Here is an 18,934-nt window from a genome sequence, read left to right as displayed (position 1 = left end):
AAACAACGAGAGTCCGCCATTACTGTTTATTCGTTTTGATCCTAAGGTTTTTCTCAAATACATTACATTTTTTGGCGACGAGGATTTCGGAAATGGCAACCTACGGCAAAATAGACGAATTCGACAGAGATTCTGATTCATGGGAACAGTATATCGAGCGTCTAAACTTCTATTTTGAAGCAAATGGAGTAACTACGTCTGACGATGACTTGAAAATACGCCGTGCAATCCTCCTCAGTTCGGTAGGGAAAAAAACCTACAAATTAATGTCTGATCTGCTGGCCCCAGCGAAACCTGGAGAGAAATCTTATGCTGACTTGTGCACCTTGGTAAAGAGCCATTTCAACCCAAAACCGAGTGAAAGCGTGCAACGGCACAAGTTCAATAACCGTTTCAGATTGAGCGGGGAGAACGTGTCTGACTTTGTAGCGGCTCTACGAAACATGGCAGAATACTGCAATTTTGGTGGCAGTCTGGAAAATATGCTGCGTGATCGTCTGGTGTCTGGAATTAACAATGAAAGAATCCAAAGGCGTTTGCTATCAGAAGAGAACTTAACTTTCAAAAAAGCTTACGACATTGCTTCGTCTATGGAAACGACCGCACAGCACATGGCCGATCTTCAATCTGCTCCTTCTATGTTAAGTTCAACGTCTGCATCTGTAAAAAAGGTCAGTTCTTCGCCCTTACCGCGTTCTAAAAGCGAAAATAAAGAGTGTTATCGTTGTGGAAAAAATCACCACCCGTCAAAATGTCGTTTCAAGGAGGCCACGTGCCATTATTGTAAAAAGAAAGGACATATTGTTGCCAAATGTCTCAAAAAAGCAAAAAAGTCGTCCGAGACAACCAAGCCAAATTCAAACCACCATCCAAAACAAGGGAAACCAGCAATTCATGTCCTGGATACTGATAAAGAAATAGAAGATGAAGATATATATCCATTGTTTGCTGTCAGTCAAGGCAACCGCCAAAATCCGTATGTAGTAGATGTTGAATTAAATGGTCTTAAAGTTCAAATGGAACTGGACACTGGTGCATCACTTTCAGTAATCGGAGAGGACATTTTTGATCAATTGAAGAACATTGAGGGTTCATCTCTCAATCTGCAAGATACCAAGCTAACCTTGAAAACATACACCGGGGAGACAATTCCAGTTTTAGGAAAGCTTGTAGTGGAAGTCAAGTACAAGGACTTCTTTGAACACTTGCCAGTTATAGTTGTACAAGGCAAGGTGCCCAGTCTCTTTGGACGAGATTGGTTACAACATGTTAAGTTGTCATGGCCAGAGATTTTCCTAGTTCAAGTTGTATCCCCTGATGTGTCTGACCTGCTAAAGAAACATGAAAATTTATTCAAGGAAGGACTAGGGACAATTCAAGGAGTGAAAGCAAAGATATACGTTGATCCTCAAGCCAAACCCAAGTACTTCAAACCTCGCACGGTAGAATATGCACGACGTCAGAAGGTAGAGAGAGAATTGGACCGTTTGTTAGAAGAAGGAACAATTCGTCCAGTTCAATTTTCGGAATGGGCAACACCCATTGTGCCCATTGTCAAATCTGATGAGTCTATACGCATTTGTGGAGACTTCAAAGTTACTTTGAACCAAGTTAGCAAACTTGACAATTACCCAATTCCTAAAACAGAGGATCTGCTAGCTCAACTTGGAGGTGGAGTGCAGTTTACAAAACTAGATCTGAGTCAAGCTTATCAACAACTTGAGTTAGATGAAGAATCAAAGAAGTACACCACTATCACCACTCATAAAGGCCTATTTGAGTACAATAGACTGTGCTACGGCATTGCCTCAGCCCCTGGGATTTTCCAACGCACAATGGAAAATTTACTGCAGGGTATTCCGAATGTTGTAGTACGAATAGATGATATTCTCATTGCCGGGAAGACATCAGCAGATCATCTCAAAAGTCTAACAGAAGTCCTGTCACGTCTGGACAAAGCTGGCGTCCGTCTTAAACGTTCGAAGTGCATTTTTCAAGCACCTGAAGTCACTTACCTGGGACACCGCATAGACAAAGATGGTATCCACCCCCTTGACGAGAAAATCAAAGCAATTCAAGAGTCACCGAGACCTTCTAATCTGAAAGAACTGCAAGCCTTTTTAGGCATGCTTGACTATTACGCTTGTTACATACCTAACATCACTACAATACTATCTCCTTTACATCAGCTGTTAGTCAAAGACACACCTTGGAACTGGAGTGAAGCACATGAAAAATCTTGGAACCAAGCCAAGTCCACACTTCACTCTTCACAACTTCTAGTGCATTACAGCTTGGAAAGAGAGTTAACCCTTGCTTGTGACGCATCACCATATGGTCTTGGTTGTGTTATTTCACATGTGATGGATGATGGGACTGAACGTCCTATTTCATATGCCTCACGTACTCTGTCCCCAGCCGAAAAGAACTATTCACAGCTCGACAAAGAGGCAGCAGCCATCATGTTCGGGGTGAGGAAGTTCCACTCATACTTTATATGGACGGAGTTTTACCATCTACACTGATCACAAACCCCTGCTGGGTCTGCTACAGTCAACTAAACAAATACCGACCTCAGCCTCACCACGCATATTGAGGTGGGCGGTATTCCTGTCAGGCTACTCATACACTTTAGTATATCGAGAAGGCCAGAAAAATGGTAATGCCGATGGCCTGAGCCGGCTGCCATTGCCAAATGAAACCAGAAATGTTCCGGTGCCTGGCGACATTATGTTCGTAATGAATCATCTTGAAGTCAACACACCCGTTAAAGTCAAGGACATTGAGCGTTGGACCTCAAAAGATCCTATTCTTAGTGCAGTACGACACCAAGTAATGTCCGGTTGGCCCAATTCAAATGATTGCATTGAGTTCAAGCCCTACTCTTATAGAAAGCACCAACTTAGCTGTCAGGATGGCTGTCTACTCTGGGGCTCTCGCGTAGTCATTCCTCCTCAAGGAAGAGTCAAGCTTCTCCAGGAACTACATGATGGACATCCTGGAATGGTTCGCATGAAAATGTTAGCCCGAAGCTATTTCTGGTGGCCTGGCCTGGACGCGGATATTGAGCAAAAGGTGAAAGATTGCACAAGCTGCCAAAGTAATGCTAAGGCACCTTCTACTGCACCCCTACATCCGTGGGAGTGGCCGTCTAGACCTTGGTCTCGCATACATATTGACTATGCAGGACCTTTCGAAGGACACATGTTCCTGGTGATCGGTGATGCCTATAGTAAGTGGATCGAGGTATTCAAGACAAACTCCAGTACTGCTGCAGTAACCATCCAGAAGTTAAGAGAATGCTTCTCAGTACATGGACTGCCTGATATCATTGTATCTGATAATGCAACTGCCTTCATAGGTGAAGAATTTGCCCTTTTTATGTCTGAGAATGGCATAAAACACATCACTTCAGCACCTAAACACCCAGCATCCAATGGATTTGCTGAAAGATATGTTCGCACTTTCAAGGAAACAATGAAGAAGATGGGAGGGGAAAAGGAAAACTTAGACACGAAGTTAAGCAGATTTCTACTAAGCTATCGTACCACACCTCATGCAACCACTGGTAAAACACCTGGTGAGCTATTAATGAACCGGAAGCTGAAGACGCGCTTGGACCTGGTAAACCCCCTTAGTCAGGACACAATTCGCACTCGTGTAGAAGATAAACAGCTCGCACAGAAGAAACAACACGACAATCTAGTGCCACTCAGAGAATTTCAAGTGAATGACCCAGTATTTGTCAAGAATTTTTCATATGGTCCAAAGTGGTTATGTGGAACAATTATTCAACAGTCAGGACCGGTTTCGTATGTCGTTCAACTCAGTTCAGGTGGAGTGTTTCGACGACATGTTGACCATCTTCGCCTGAGGACAAGCACACCCACAGTCGCCAATGATCTTCAGAGTTCAACAGAATTGGCCCAAGTTCCAATGCAAACAACTGTACCCAAGCAGATTCCAGAGGAATTTAAGGAACCTGAGATCACAGTTCCAGAACCTTCATTGGAACCGAAGAAGACAGAGCTTCCAGCTTCTGAACCTGCAAGTACTCTGCGAAGAAGTACTCGACTCAAAACCACACCTACTCACCTCAAAGACTATGTATGTTAATTTTAAGCAGCATATCACACACTGTGTACATTTTTCCGGATCTGATGGATTGACAACTTGTCAAGCACTTGTCAAGAACTTGTCATGGACATTGTTGTTGTTTTTTACTTGTTGACATGTTGTGTGTATAAATTTGATAGTTTTACTGGCCTCAGCAAGCAAGTATCTTTTAGTTGTAAACTTGGGTGGGGCAGTATGTAATGTTTGGGATTCCTGTTTGTATGACCGCAAGGTTTTCTGGGTAGAGCAATAAACAACGAGAGTCCGCCATTACTGTTTATTCGTTTTGATCCTAAGGTTTTTCTCAAATACATTACAATCCACAGCTATCCACACCATACACAGCTATCCACACCATACAAAGCTATCCACACCATACACACCCATCCCCACCATACACAGCTATCCACACCATACACAGCGATCCACACCATACACAGCTATCCACACCATCCACAGCTATCCACACCATCCACAGCTATCCACACCATACACAGCCATCCACAGCTATCCACACCATACACAGCTATCCACACCATACACAGCTATCCACGCTATACACAGCTATCCACACCATCCACAACCATCCACATCTATCCACACTATACACAGCCATACACACCATACACAGCTATCCACACCATCCACAGCTATCCACACCATACACAGCTATCCACACCATACACAGCTATCCACATTATACACAGCTGTCCACAGCTATCCACGTCTATCTACACCATACACAGCTATCCACACCATACAGCTGTCATTGGAATATTGCTCTCAGATAAAGGTTTAATATTTTTGGTGCCCCATTCAATGTCAAATATGCCGGGATTATTAATTAAAATAAAATTAACTTGAGAAGTCGGGTTATCCGTGAAACAACAAGAAGTACGTTTTTGCCAACAACAAAGAATCCTGGGCAAAAGTTAGAAAGATGAACGCTAAATGATTTTTTGGTGGATAGGAAATACTCTCAAAGTACATAAAATTTGAATCTGACCGCTAACCTAGTTCTCTTGTATTCTTAATCTGACCGCTAATCTAATTTCTTGAATTCTGATTATCAAAGTATATGTAAAAAGATTGAGGTTAGGTTACACTCGTTTTCAGTCACACGTGCACCCTGTGCTTTTCGTTTCCGAGTCGCGACTGGTTTTTTATAGACGTCAATCAAATCCCTTCAGCGAGGCCGAGGGCTGCTCTCCCGCCATTTCATGGGGTTTTTTTTCCTACTTCACGCTCTATTTTGGTCTCACGCTCTCGAAGCTAATGAAACAATGGCATCGGCATTCCAGAGGTTATAGTGATATGAGCTCCGTGCTGAATGAATACCCTTTACAACACGCCAGTGGGAAGAAAAAAAGTCAGCCGTCCTTTATATGGCCGTCGACTACCATGAACTAGGTAAGGTTTTAGTATGAAACTACAACGTAAAACAATGGCTTCTAGGTTCCATTTTTATACCAAATTTGGGGATTATGTTATGACACACCCGAAATTATTTGCACTATGCCTAGACTCTCCAGCACTACAGAGATTTCCATCATCAGAGTAAAAGAAATGCAAAAATTAATCAAGGCCCTCGCCAAAGGATTTGTGGCAAAACATTCCCCTAGGCCATCCCCTCAGAAAATAAAAGATATGAAAGACATTCATTCAGCCCCCCCCCCCCCCCCCAATATCTCTCCTTATATCAGATAGGTAGGTGTCACTGTCATATTTGTATGTGGTATTTTCTAGGGGTAATTTGAGCTGTACCCTCAGGATGGTATATGTATGCACCAAGCTATTTTAGGGTGCCATTTTGTTTTTCTTTTGGTATAATGTATGCTATGAAATGGGGTATGATTGGCATAATTCTTCTTTTGTCATTCAGCTCCTGTGGGCACCCCAAGAAGATCACCAAGGCTGCTGGAAAAACTAGCCAAGAAATTTGACATCTTCCTTCATGAAATTTCTTTAGAGATGAAAGTGAGCCACACAGCTAATGTTCTGCATGGTGTCAGTGACACAGCTGAACTGCCAGAAATAATCTCCCTGATAAGATCGTATGAGTGTCCGTCACTGATATACACACCAGTGAAGGGTCTCTTTTGGCTCCTAAAAAGCAGCCAATAACTCTACGCAGTGAAGACGACTTGATGAGCTGTAAAGCTGAGTACAAGCGGGGAAACGTCAAACTCGCCTGTCGAGCAATAAGCATCGACAAAAATGCAGGTAACGTTGGGCTGAAAAGTATAGTTCATGGGGAGTATTATGTCTTTTATGCCTTGTACATAAATTTATTTTAGAATAATTATTGTAATTGTTTGTGATATATATGTAATGAAGGTGCGAAGTTGGACAAAGGAAGAGTTTGAACTTGCATTTTTCCATTTATATTTGTCCTTTTTATGGTAACTTGAAAGTTGTACAATGACATGAGGGAATTGCAGTTTTGTCCAGAAATGAAGAAATTAAGACAGCATTTTCAGTACACAATTTGCTATATTTAGCATGCAATGTGACCTCTAATAAGCACATCAGAAACTTTCCACATCTTGTCAGATGCCCTATATGGAATATACTGAAAAAAAAAAAACATTTAAACAGGTACCGGAGAAACTGGTGGCACTGGAGGGAATACAAGGAAGCGTCGCTTGGACATGGGGCCAATGCAGATGAAAATAGGCTCTGGAATACCACCCATGTACAACTGGTAAAGGATTTGGAGAAAAGAGGTGTGCTTTGGCGCTTTTGTGCTAAACATCTAACACTCTGGACAGATGAGATAATGAGCGGTAACAGTGGAGGTGTCAATGATGAACCTAATTGGGAAGAGCACATTGCTGTTGTGATAGAACCACCCAAGAGCAGAAGGCTATCACCTGGGCCCCAAAAGGAACGGTCACCCCAGTCAAGCCAATCAGGCAACAGTAACTTTGAAATGATGATGGCTCTAGAAGCAAAACGGAGTGAAACACTTCAATCTGCTATAATGATTATGCTGGCACAATCAACAGCATTGCAGGTTGGTCATAGTGACATTACAGTGTATTAGTGATAAATAAACCGAAGAGTGTTTCAGGGGTTTATGAAAACCTCTCTATACTCTAACTCTTATATTACTGATTGAGTGATTTGAACTCCAAACAGCTCCCAAGGCAGCAAACAACTGGTATGCCAGCCCATGCTGCTGCAGGCAAAGGTATAGTATGTTATGTCTATATTGTAACATCATGTTGTTCAATAGTTGGTACAATATTAATACTGGAATCATTTTCTTTACTTTTTTATTTCTGGAAATTCCAAATGTTTTGGGGGCAATTCCACAATTGTGTGTGTGTGTGTGTGTGGGGGGGGGGGGGGGGGTATAGGTTGTTGCATGAATGACACAGTCACATGAACAGGTTCCTTTCACATGAGCACTAGTATTACATTAATTAACTGTGATGTCAATATTTTCACAGCACTGGCCCAGATGACTGAAGCGGACTGTCGCTCTTGGATTGAGTCCATTCAGTTACCAAAGTATGTCAAGACATTTTCTGACAGTTCCGTTTATGGCCCAATGCTAGAAGCATTTATCCATCCACAATTTGGAAGGCAACTACTCATGTCAACTGGGATATCAGAAGAGGACTGTATCTCTCTGGTACCAGAGATCTACAGATTGAAAGCTTGTGGGTTTAACAGGTCGTCTGCAATCTCTGTTTAGTGCATGTCATTAGAATGTAATGCAACTCACGTCTCACTGTACATGCTTGTGTGATTTACTTTACATTCGAGGTCATCTACAAGTACTGTAAATGTTAATGTTTGGATCTGCCAATACTGCTTACATTTTAACCTATTATACATATTATAAAAGGGTAGTTTACATTTCTTGTTGAGTTCTATGCACGCTAAACGTATCCACAGTCAAGGACATAGTTTCTGCAAACTTCGGAGGAAAGCTGAAAAAAAAAGATGTTGTTTGTTATGTTTTTTTTTTGTTCATCCTTATGTTCATGATGGAAGCTCCTATAGGTACAATACAATATAGGTACTGCTATAGGGATTATGGTCCTTTCAACATTAGTTTGCAATGTTTATACTTTCAGATGCATCCAATACTAATGAATTGTACTGATGTGGATCTTGAAAACATGTAATTAAACAAAGCTTGTGTTCAAGCAGTTTTTCAAATTTAAGGAATAATGTGATTAAAATGATTTTTTGTTTGATTGATGTCTGTACTAAAAAATAACATTTGACTATTCTATAAATAAACTGTTGCTTTTATGCTTACATTAAACAGTGCCATTTCAAAACATCTTTTGGGGTATCTTTCTGCCATATGCCTGTGCCTGAGCATCCATTTCTTTGCAGTACCAAAGCATCCTTCTATTGGGTTCAAATCTGGTGAATATGGTCTGGAAGAAAAAGATAGTAGAAAGATGATTGGTAGGAGGGTCTGAAGAAGCTCCAGGTTTTATACCCCCCCCCCCCCCCCTTCAAAGAAAAAAAAAAACTACCTGCTTCCAAAGTTTTGTATGAAATATTTTGTTATATACTGGCCAAGAACATACATGGAAGTTTGAGCATGTCACACAATTTGCTGGACAATATCTGATTGGCAGGTGGGCATTTGGCAATTTTGATCATAGGTGTCTGATGACGGCAGTAATTTCCAGCTTTGAATGTGTTATTAATTATTAATGTGTGGAAATATAGCATTGCTCAGAGAGAAAAAAAAGAATTTCGGTTGTAGAGCTAAATTGTTATTAACCTTATGATATTAAACAGTTACATAAATGCAATATCATCATTGAAGATCCAGAGGTACTGTATTTTCCTTTTACATTTCACTTGCAAAAAGGCACCTGGAACAAACTTGGTCAAAATTCGAAAGCTGAGTATGGTTGTTCAACAAATCATGGGGCTTTTGACAATGCCAAGAGCCAGGTCCCATAAGAGTTATCTGTGATGCTTATCTAATCAATACTTATTCCTTTTAAAATAGAATATAACATTCATCAATGGATAACTTTTCCTATTTTTCTCGTAAGTGAAATTTTAGAGGAAAATACCCCTGCACCAGAGGATGAAATGCCATACTTAAGGCAAAAAGACTGCTATACCCCCTCTCTCACGGATAATTTTAAGAAGGTGATCAGATTTATGTATGGCACAGTTGTCCATTACTACCACAGAACAATGAACCAATTGATGGAGCCACAAATGTTTCCATTGCAAATTCAAAGCCTGCAGTGTCATACGCTCCTTCAATAGCATGTGCACCCTTTATGCCATCCATAGACACAGCAGCAAGAACACTGAAACGTGTACCACGTGTGAAATTTCCCACATGAGATAGCGCTTTCCACGCAGTTCACGACCAAACTTCCTCTAAAAAAATGCAGATAAGCCAGGTTAGACAAATCATAAGTGTATATGATTATATGCAATCTGGGGACCATAAAACAACTCTCAAACAAAGGAGTGCTTGAAACTTTGTCCCAGGGCATAATTGTGTCAACTCTGTGTTCACACAAGTTCACTGTGTTCCATGTATAAATATTTTGTGTCCTACCATGGGTAGCGGAAGCAAAAAAAATATTGGGAGGGGGGGGGGGGGGCACAAAACAAATTTTAATTTTGTTTTATCTTGGATCTCTGACCAGGTGACATTGAAAAAAAGAACCTGTTTAGCCTAGAAAGTGAATAACAGGTTATTACTTTCTAAAATTATTATTTAGAGATGCACAGCTGTGTAATGAATCCTAGGCAATATTTGTAAAATGTTCTGTTCTTGAAGGTGTAATCAGTGGGGGAGGGGTGGGCTTGATAGAAAATGAGACTTGGTTTTGGAGCTGGATTTTTAATTTGTTTTCCACCGAAATAAGAACCACCTGTTCAGGCGAATCTAACAAAACGCAGGTTCTTACTCGCGGGTTTCCACTGTACTCAAAGAATGTATTCTGGCCTGTAATATTGTGCAATTTCAGAAAGGAAATCAGATTTTTAGATGGTTATAAGTGTAAATTTTCAAACCACCTGATTTCCTTGGGAATTCCTGAGGAGCTGGGAGTATATGTGCATTCCCTCTATGGTCAGAAAATGGATTTTTTTTTTGGAATTGTACATTGTGAAGATGAAAAATAATTTGATAATATCCTGTCTCTTTGTGGATTGTAAGAATTATAATCATAGCCATAGCGGTCCCCCTGCTACGGCCTTATAATGGACCTTTAGAAGCAGTCCAAACAAGGTTCATTGTAGGCCAACCAAATTTAGAAAAGGGTTGACCTAGGACGAAAGTTGAATATACATGTTAGGGACTACACTCAATAAACAATTGTAGAAATCTGTGAAAGAAGGCTCCACAGTGCAGTGTTCATCATTTCATGAAAATTCAATTGGATGGTGCCAGGCGCATACACAGGACTGTGATGCACAGGGTTGCACATACCCTCCCCCCCCCCCCTTTCCAGCCAAAAAGTGGGTCATTTCTTATTGAAAGATCGTCAAATACTATCATTATCCAATATGATATGTATAACCCCCTCCCCCCCCCCCCCCCCCCCCCTTCAGCCAATCCTGAGTAATTCCATAATTAACTCCAAATGAAAAGATGGACTGCACGTACCTGGATTGTTCTTTCATCCTTCGATGACTCGTCAATGAAGAGTAGCTGATTTGGTTTGAATTGCGAAATAAATCTTCGGTAGGTGGCACGTTCGAACTCGTTTCTTTGGCGAGCAACGATGTGCATCTGTAATTTGATTTAAAACAAAATAATTTCAAGATAACTAATTTTGCTGCCATCTTACTTTATATAAAAAACATTGTACACACCAGCAAACAATTACCTTTTGCACCGACAACCCCATCCTCTTCAAACATCTATCAAGGGAAGGAACAGAGAATGTTCAGCCTGTAAAATGCTCAAGCCAAGTTTGTATTTCATCTAGGTAAAGTCCCGGGTACTCATTAATAAGGCGCCTGATTAGCAGTAAATCGTTAGCTGGAAAAGAATAGAGAACAGCTATTTCTATAAAAAAAATATTTGGTAAATGCTGCCCCACAATTTCTTGACTTACCATTTATGAGGCGAGCCTTCGACTTCCGTTTTCTTGCATCGCTTACACCACGAGTATTTCTATACAAACGAGTGATCTTATAAACAAACCGCTTGCTGGCGCTCAGTGTCTCTGCAATTTCATCGAAGGTGAAACCTTTCTCCCTGAGGAAAATTACTCTCCACCTAAGGGCATTATCAAATGATTTAACCATTTTTCCTTAGATCTAGTTGTAAAATGAGTTAGAGAAACATCCGTCCGCCATATTTGCTAGCCCGTGAGCCCGTCGAAAGTGTTTGATTGACGTCCACCAAAAACCAGTTGCGACTCGGAAACGAAAAGCACAGGGTGCACGTGTGACTGAAAACGAGTATAAGCGAATAAATAAAAATGTGGGCGAAAATGGCACATAGAAAGACTAATTGCAATCGTACAATAGCTCCAATTTAGTTTTTATATGTTTGCCATGTCCTGTCAAGTTAGGCCTTGGCCCACCAACGCCGTATATATACTATATTGCTTACCATTTTGAGTTGAAGTCATTCAACAAGAAAGTCTAACGACAAGACTGTCCACGTGGTGATGATCGGACTATGCGCGTGCGCAAATTTACTCTCGTTCCCAAGTCATTCTGTGTATGGTGTGGATAGCTGTGGATAGCTGTGGATAGCGTGGATAGTTGTGGATGGTGTGGATAGCTGTGGATGGTGTGGATAGTGTGTATGGCTGTGTATGGTGTGCATGGCTGTGTATGGTGTGGATAGCTGTGTATGGTGTGGATAGCTGTGTATAGTGTGGATAGCTGTGTATAGCTGTGTATGGTGTGTATAGCTGTGGATAGCTGTGTATGGCTGTGTATGGTGTGGATGGTTGTGGATGGTGTGGATAGCTGTGGATGGTGTGGATAGCTGTGTATGGTGTGAATAGCTGTGTATGGCGTGGATAGCTGTGGATGGTGTGGGTAGCTGTGTGTGGTGTGGATAGCTGTGGATGGCTGTGTATGGCGTGGATAGCTGTGTATGGTGTGGATAACTGTGTATGGCTGTGGATAGCGTGGATAGCTGTGTATGGTGTGGATGGGTGTGTATGGTGTGGATGGGTGTGTATGGTGTGGATAACTGTGTATGGCTGTGGATAGCGTGGATAGCTGTGTATGGTGTGGATGGGTGTGTATGGTGTGGATGGGTGTGTATGGTGTGGATAACTGTGTATGGCTGTGGATAGCGTGGATAGCTGTGTATGGTGTGGATGGGTGTGTATGGTGTGGATGGGTGTGTATGGTGTGGATAGCTGTGTATAGCGTGGATAGCTGTGGATGGTGTAGATAGCTGTGGATGGTGTGGATGGCTGTGTATGGTGTAGATAGCTGTGTATGGTGTGGATAGCTGTGTATGGTGTGTATAGTGTGGATAGATGTGGATGGTGTGGATAGCTGTGTATGGTGTGGATAGCTGTGGATGGCTGTGGATGGTGTGGATAGCTGTGGATGGTGTGGATAGCTGTGTATGGTGTGGATAGCTGTGTATGGTGTAGATAGCTGTGTATGGTGTGAATAGCTGTGTATGGTGTGTATGGTTGTGTATAGTGTGGATAGATGTGGATGGTGTGGATAGCTGTGTATGGTGTGGATAGCTGTGGATAGCTGTGTATGGTGTATATGGTTGTGTATAGTGTGGATAGATGTGGATGGTGTGGATAGCTGTGTATGGTGTGGATAGCTGTGGATGGCTGTAAATGGTGTGGATAGCTGTGTATGGTGTGGATAGCTGTGGATGGTGTGGATAGCTGTGGATGGTGTGGATAGCTGTGTATGGTGTAGATAGCTGTGTATGGCTGTGGATGGTCTGAATAGCTGTGTATGGTGTGGATAACTGTGTATGGTGTGGACAGCTGTGTATGGTGTGGATAGCTGTGTATAGCGTGGATAGCTGTGTATGGTGTGGAAGCTGTGTATGGTGTGGATAGCTGTGTATGGTGTGTATGGTTGTGTATAGCGTGGATAGCTGTGTATGGTGTGGATAGCTGTGTATGGTGTGGATAGCTGTGGATGGCTGTGTATGGTGTGGATAGCTGTGGATGGTGTGGATAGATGTGGATGGTGTGGATAGCTGTGGATGGCTGTGGATGGTGTAGATAGCTGTGTATGGTGTGGATAGCTGTGTATGGTGTGTATGGTTGTGTATAGTGTGGATAGATGTGGATGGTGTGGATAGCTGTGGATGGCTGTGGATGGTGTAGATAGCTGTGTATGGTGTGGATAGCTGTGTATGGTGTGTATGGTTGTGTATAGTGTGGATAGATGTGGATGGTGTGGATAGCTGTGTATGGTGTGGATAGCTGTATAGCGTGGATAGCTGTGTATGGTGTGGATAGCTGTGGATGGTGTGGATGGCTGTGTATGGTGTGGATAGCTGTGGATGGTGTGGATAGCTGTGTATGGTGTAGATAGCTGTGTATGGTGTGGATGGGTGTGTATGGTTTGGATAGCTTTGTATGGTGTGGATATCTGTGGATAGCTGTGTATGGTGTGGATAGCTGTGTATGGTGTAGATAGCTGTGTATGGTGTGGATAGCTGTGGATGGTGTGGATAGCTGTGGATGGTGTGGATAGCTGTGTATGGTGTGGATAGCTGTGTATGGTATGGATAGCTGTGGATGGTGTGGATAGCTGTGTATGGTGTAGATAGCTGAGTATGGTGTGGATAGCTGTGTATGGTGTGGATAGCTGTGTATAACGTGGATAGCTGTGTATGGTGTGGATAGCTGTGGATGGTGTGGATAGCTGTGGATGGCTGTGTATGGTGTGGATAGCTGTGTATGGTGTGGATAGCTGTGTATGGTGTAGATAGCTGTGTATGGTGTGGATAGCTGTGGATGGTGTGGATAGCTGTGTATGGTGTGGATAGCTGTGTATGGTGTGGATAGCTGTGGATGGCTGTGTATGGTGTGGATAGCTGTGGATGGTGTGGATAGCTGTGTATGGTGTAGATAGCTGTGTATAGCGTGGATAGCTGTGTATGGTGTGGATGGCTGTGTATGGTGTGGATAGCTGTGTATGGTGTGGATAGCTGTGTATGGTGTAGATAGCTGTGTATGGTGTGGATAGCTGTGGATGGTGTGGATAGCTGTGTATGGTGTGGATAGCTGTGTATGGTGTGGATAGCTGTGGATGGCTGTGGATGGTGTGGATAGCTGTGGATGGTGTGGATAGCTGTGTATGGTGTAGATAGCTGTGTATGGTGTGGATAGCTGTGTATGGTGTAGATAGCTGTGTATGGTGTGGATAGCTGTGTATGGTGCGGATAGCTGTGTATAGCGTGGATAGCTGTGTATGGTGTGGATAGCTGTGTATAGCGTGGATAGCTGTGGATGGTGTGGATAGCTGTGTATGGTGTGGATAGCTGTGTATGGTGTGGATAGCTGTGGATGGCTGTGTATGGTGTGGATAGCTGTGTATGGTGTGGATAGCTGTGTATGGTGTAGATAGCTGTGTATGGTGTGGATAGCTGTGTATGGTGTGGATAGCTGTGTATAGCGTGGATAGCTGTGTATGGTGTGGATAGCTGTGTATGGTGTGGATAGCTGTGTATAGCGTGGATAGCTGTGTATGGTGTGGATAGCTGTGTATAGCGTGGATAGCTGTGTATGGTGTGGATGGGTGTGTATGGTGTAGATAGCTGTGGATGGCTGTGTATGGTGTGGATAGTTGTGTATGGTGTGGGTAGCTGTGTATGGTGTGGATAGCTGTGTATGGTGTAGATAGCTGTGTATGGTGTGGATGGCTGTGTATGGTGTAGATAGCTGTGGATAGCTGTGTATAGCGTGGATAGCTGTGTATGGCGTGGATAGTTGTGTATGGCGTGGATGGCTGTGTATGGTGTGGATAGCTGTGTATGGTGTAGATAGGTGTGTATGGTTTGGATGGCTGTGTATGGTTTAGATAGCTGTGGATGGTGTGTATCGTGTGTACGTATGGTGTGGTATGATACGGTATGATACACTTCAGGATGCGTACTTAAAGTAGTTACCCTTTCACGTCCCCCAAATAAAGGTCAAAGATGTACATTTAGAGAAGGCACCTAAGACTTAACGTAGAAGGCCAGTGTTTTACACGCCTGCAAAAAAATTTAAGTTGAACTGACCTTGGTTCGAACCCTGGTCCTTTTGCTTGAGAGACAAAGCCTGTAACAATGAGCTATCGCGCCACTTTCTTCTTACCTTCTTCGGCATCACGGGACCTCAAGCAGGAAAGCAGAGCTCGCAAAATATCCAATATTGCTATAAGGCTTCCATAGCCTTTATAAGAGGCATCTAATGCGACAGGTTGGATTTGTACAGCGCAACGCATCAGCTCAGCGGAGGTTCACGTTCGGCATTTGGTGGCAAGAACGAAACAAAAACGATATTTCGCATTCGGTGAATCGCTGTAAAATATTGCCAATAGCCACAAACATCGCAATTGTAAATATCTTGCTTTGATACCTCAGTCTTTTTTTTCGAGGTCTAAAGTAACATTTGGTAGCAAGAACGAAACAAAAACGATATTTTGCATTCGATGAATCGCTGTATAATATTGCCAATAGCCAAACACACCGCAATTGTAGATATTCTGCTATGATACCCCAGTCTCTTCCTTTCGAGGGCTACTGTAAGAGCCACACTAAGTAGCACGATCGTTGGGCCCGGGGGGGGGGAGGGGGGGGGCTCTCGAGCAATTTAGACGGGGGTGATCGTCACATCCTTTAGGATATAAAATTTTGACCAATTGCTATTCCTAAGGGGGTGTTTATTTATTTTTTTCTGATTCTGCTATCTCTTAGGGTTAAGAATTCCTTCGACCACACCAAAGTTGTTGACCACGCCAAAGGTGCCATCACTTAGGGTTAAAATCGACTTTGCCGACGATCACCCCCATCTGTTTTAATCGGAGTCCCCAAGCCCCCCCCCCCCCCCCCCCCCCTGTGTACTGGAGCTATGTACAATTCCTAGTGTTGTATCGTCTGTGACATCTATCTATATGTGCGCTTATGTAACCATTCGGTTCAGTGTTTTTGACCTGCGTATGTATTCAAAAATTGTAAAAGTCTATTCGGGGATAGGGATGCTCGTCGGGAAATATCCCTAAAAAATACCTGCACACCAAAAATTGCTAGCATTTCGTATAGAAAAGCTTATTCTCAGAATCGAAGCCCGATTCTAACTCCTAAAAATACGACTAGCATTCCTATCAGGGTGACATGGAACTCTTAGACCCCCCCCCCCATCCACCCTGGACAACCTTTCAAGATCAGTGGGAATGTGAATAAAAACTGTGATTGTTACCGAGTGAGGACAGTAAATATATCCTGTCGAATAAGATGGTTTGTTATGATTAATGGAAACCTACCAAAGAAAATTGAGATAGAGCTGAGGGTGTTTCTATTTTAGCTCGTGCGATGTTTGTTCCGTTCCACATTGCAGTTTGCAACAAATTGAGATCCCAAAAACATACAAATATTAGATATACTACAAGCGAATATGCACATACGGAGACACACAACAGACATTACAAAACAATGTATAGTTCCAGTAAATATCCATATCCCCCCATTGAGGGGATTGGAAATTCCAGGGGGGGTGGGGTTTGCAAAAGCCCAGGAATTTCCAGTAAAGAGGGGGGTAAAATGCCCTTTTTCCTTAACAGTTACTGTATTTTTATCCAGGGGGTTGGAAATTCCAGAGGGGTGCGGATCATATCTCCGACCCCCTCAATAGAGGGGGGATATGGATATTTTCTGGAACTACACAATCACAATACATGAAAAGCAATATAAAACGTCTTTATTCTATTCAATATGACATGACATAATATCATATGTCATGTTATGTCACATGACACTGCATTGTCACGTGTTTATGACATGTTCATCTAGTTTATCACGTGATAGCCCACGTGTTATTCACATATTTATAAGGTTAAGTCTTATCAGTCGCCCGAAGCTCGGTGAGCTCACGATGTTCGTGTCCAGCTCCATCTCTTGTGCCCCGGTGTCCGCTGTCAGCCATATCGCTGGCTCGTTGCTCGGCTGCACAAGAGGGAAACTGGGCACGGCCTTGTTGATATCACTCTCAGAGCGCGTGCGCCGTAAGCTCTCTTTCCAGTCACGCTCCGTCGGGTCGATCTCGTAGACGAGAGACCACATCTTGTCTAGTCTCTCCGCCAGTTTGGCGCGCTGCGCCTCGAGCCCGTTGACCCGGATGCCTTTTTCACTGCAGAAAGTCACGTGATAAGGTGCTGTTAGTTCGGCAGAGCACAGGAGAGATGATGGGGTGGGGTGGTAGGTTTAGCCAATAAGCACACAAAGAATGCTGGGTCCTTTTGAAAACAGAAACTCGGACAAACGGGGTCAAAATATCGACGAAACATTCTAGTACACGTTTTTGCTATATCATTACATGTATGCGTCCTCAGCAATGTTTCTATGAGTAGCGAAGCGGGTAAGTATTAAGGAATAATAAATCCTGGCGCATTATCTACGGTTAACATTGAGTCGGTCTTTGAATCATCGCTACTCACATGACTTTCATGAGCTTCTCGTGTCGCCCCGCAAGGATTTCTTGCTACTTGGGGCGGTTGGCCGCACGTTTCTTGTTTCGCTCATGCCTCAATTTGCGCAGCTTTTTCTTCCTGATTTCGTTTTCTATTTTCTCGATCGTTACGCTAAGGAAAAATAATATATAGTTACTGAGTTTCAGAACAAGTCCATGTGTAGTTTTCCCTGATTTCAGGCCTCTTTGGCTGCGTTTCCATTGGGCTACCTGTGGCCTATTTCAAATAACAACAAACTCTCTGCAGCCAGGCAAGTAAAAAACACGGAAAACAAATTTCTACATACTTCAGGTATCTTATCAGAGGCGACGAAGGTGATGACTTCAATATTCAATTGTTTTGGAGGTGAAGGGGGGGAAGTGTCTTCATGGATTAGTGGGAAGGAGAGGTATATGCTTACCGGGAAATTTCGGAAGTGTCTGGCACGCGAAATTCACAGTGCAAACTTCTTCTTTTTCTTCCATTTAACCCCATCTCCTTCTATGCGAAGATTCTTATAAGCAAAATGTCAATGCTTTTATCCTATTTGAAGGCGTGATATTTTGAGGCGCTGCCGACCTCAAAGACCCCACCTCCCCTTCATGAACATGCTCCCCCCCCTCGATGTCGGTTTATGCATAACACTCCGTTCAAACAGGAAGGTGGGGAGAGCACGTGACATTACCGGGTCTTGTACTCACAAAGGTAAGGAAAACAAGGGTCACGTGAACGATTGAAGATAAAAAGGACAATGTTTAATCTAAACTCACCACAAATCAATGAACAAGTCCTCCTGCTCAAGATAGTGGTTCGTGAGGCGGCACAACTCTCTACGGAGCTTGATGCTGGCACGACAGAACAACGCACATCAAAGGCCTGTTCAAATAATCGGAAGCCCAAGTTCTCTTTTTGCCCTATTGATATAACGGTAACAATTTGAATTGCCAATTCATCAGAGGTGGGCTACCTTTGTTTTAACTAGGGAAGTAAACGGAGAAGGAAGTGGGGAACATAAACCCTTGTGCCTGGTGTACACTAGTGACATATGCGCGCAAAGCAAAATTGACAAAAAAAGAAAAAAACTATGCCCATGTCGTTATGTTGGGCTTAGGTCTTTATGTCGAACCATTCACACTTGATCATACGAACATAAGAGTGCGCGCGCCTATGTCGTTATGGCATCGTGTGCACCACGCATTAC

The 18,934-nt window shown here is 42.9% G+C and overlaps 2 protein-coding genes, 1 non-coding gene and 1 pseudogene across 8 annotated transcripts; 2 read left to right on the top strand and 2 right to left on the bottom strand.

Annotated features, from left to right (window-relative positions):
* On the top strand, positions 1–4,373 carry LOC125573844 (annotated as a pseudogene).
* Positions 4,374–5,100: 727 nt separating this feature from the next.
* On the top strand, positions 5,101–8,414 carry LOC125573846. The gene is made up of 5 exons (XM_048734660.1): positions 5,101–5,526; positions 5,999–6,339; positions 6,715–7,132; positions 7,258–7,309; positions 7,572–8,414. The coding sequence occupies exons 3-5, from the start codon at positions 6,896–6,898 to the stop codon at positions 7,817–7,819; spliced, it is 537 nt and encodes a 178-aa protein (XP_048590617.1). The 5' UTR covers positions 5,101–5,526; positions 5,999–6,339; positions 6,715–6,895; the 3' UTR covers positions 7,820–8,414.
* LOC5511339 lies at positions 7,378–11,835 on the bottom strand. 5 transcript variants are annotated; one of them, XR_007314223.1, is made up of 7 exons: positions 11,690–11,704; positions 11,187–11,525; positions 10,956–11,110; positions 10,733–10,858; positions 8,873–9,492; positions 8,393–8,516; positions 7,378–8,057 (listed from the first exon to the last, which is right to left on the bottom strand). It is a non-coding gene; the product is annotated as an uncharacterized LOC5511339 (transcript). The 5 variants fall into 5 exon arrangements; XR_007314225.1 differs by having other exon boundaries at positions 9,225–9,492; XR_007314226.1 differs by having other exon boundaries at positions 9,292–9,492.
* Positions 11,836–16,968: 5,133 nt separating this feature from the next.
* Positions 16,969–18,688, bottom strand: LOC116613579. Of its 2 annotated transcripts, XM_032374146.2 has the most exons (3): positions 18,504–18,688; positions 17,722–17,865; positions 16,969–17,414 (listed from the first exon to the last, which is right to left on the bottom strand). In XM_032374146.2, the coding sequence occupies exons 2-3, from the start codon at positions 17,730–17,732 to the stop codon at positions 17,105–17,107; spliced, it is 321 nt and encodes a 106-aa protein (XP_032230037.2). In that variant the 5' UTR covers positions 17,733–17,865; positions 18,504–18,688; the 3' UTR covers positions 16,969–17,104. The 2 variants fall into 2 exon arrangements, with proteins under 2 accessions (XP_032230037.2, XP_048590303.1); XM_048734346.1 differs by lacking the exon at positions 18,504–18,688 and having other exon boundaries at positions 17,722–18,067.
* Between the last annotated feature and the right edge of the window lie 246 nt (positions 18,689–18,934).

The sequence above is a fragment of the Nematostella vectensis genome, chromosome 11 (assembly GCF_932526225.1).
Source record: "Nematostella vectensis chromosome 11, jaNemVect1.1, whole genome shotgun sequence".
NCBI lineage: Eukaryota > Metazoa > Cnidaria > Anthozoa > Actiniaria > Edwardsiidae > Nematostella > Nematostella vectensis.
The sequence above is the reverse complement of the archived record's forward strand: the minus strand, read 5'-3'. Positions and strand labels throughout refer to the sequence as shown.

Coding starts and splice junctions, on each gene's coding strand:
- LOC125573846 (XM_048734660.1), top strand. CDS start 6,896: ATGAGCGGTAACAGTGGAGGTGTCAATGATGAACCTAATTGGGAAGAG. Junction 7,133..7,257: donor CACAATCAACAGCATTGCAG/GTTGGTCATAGT, acceptor AACTCCAAACAG/CTCCCAAGGCAGCAAACAAC. Junction 7,310..7,571: donor CCATGCTGCTGCAGGCAAAG/GTATAGTATGTT, acceptor ATATTTTCACAG/CACTGGCCCAGATGACTGAA.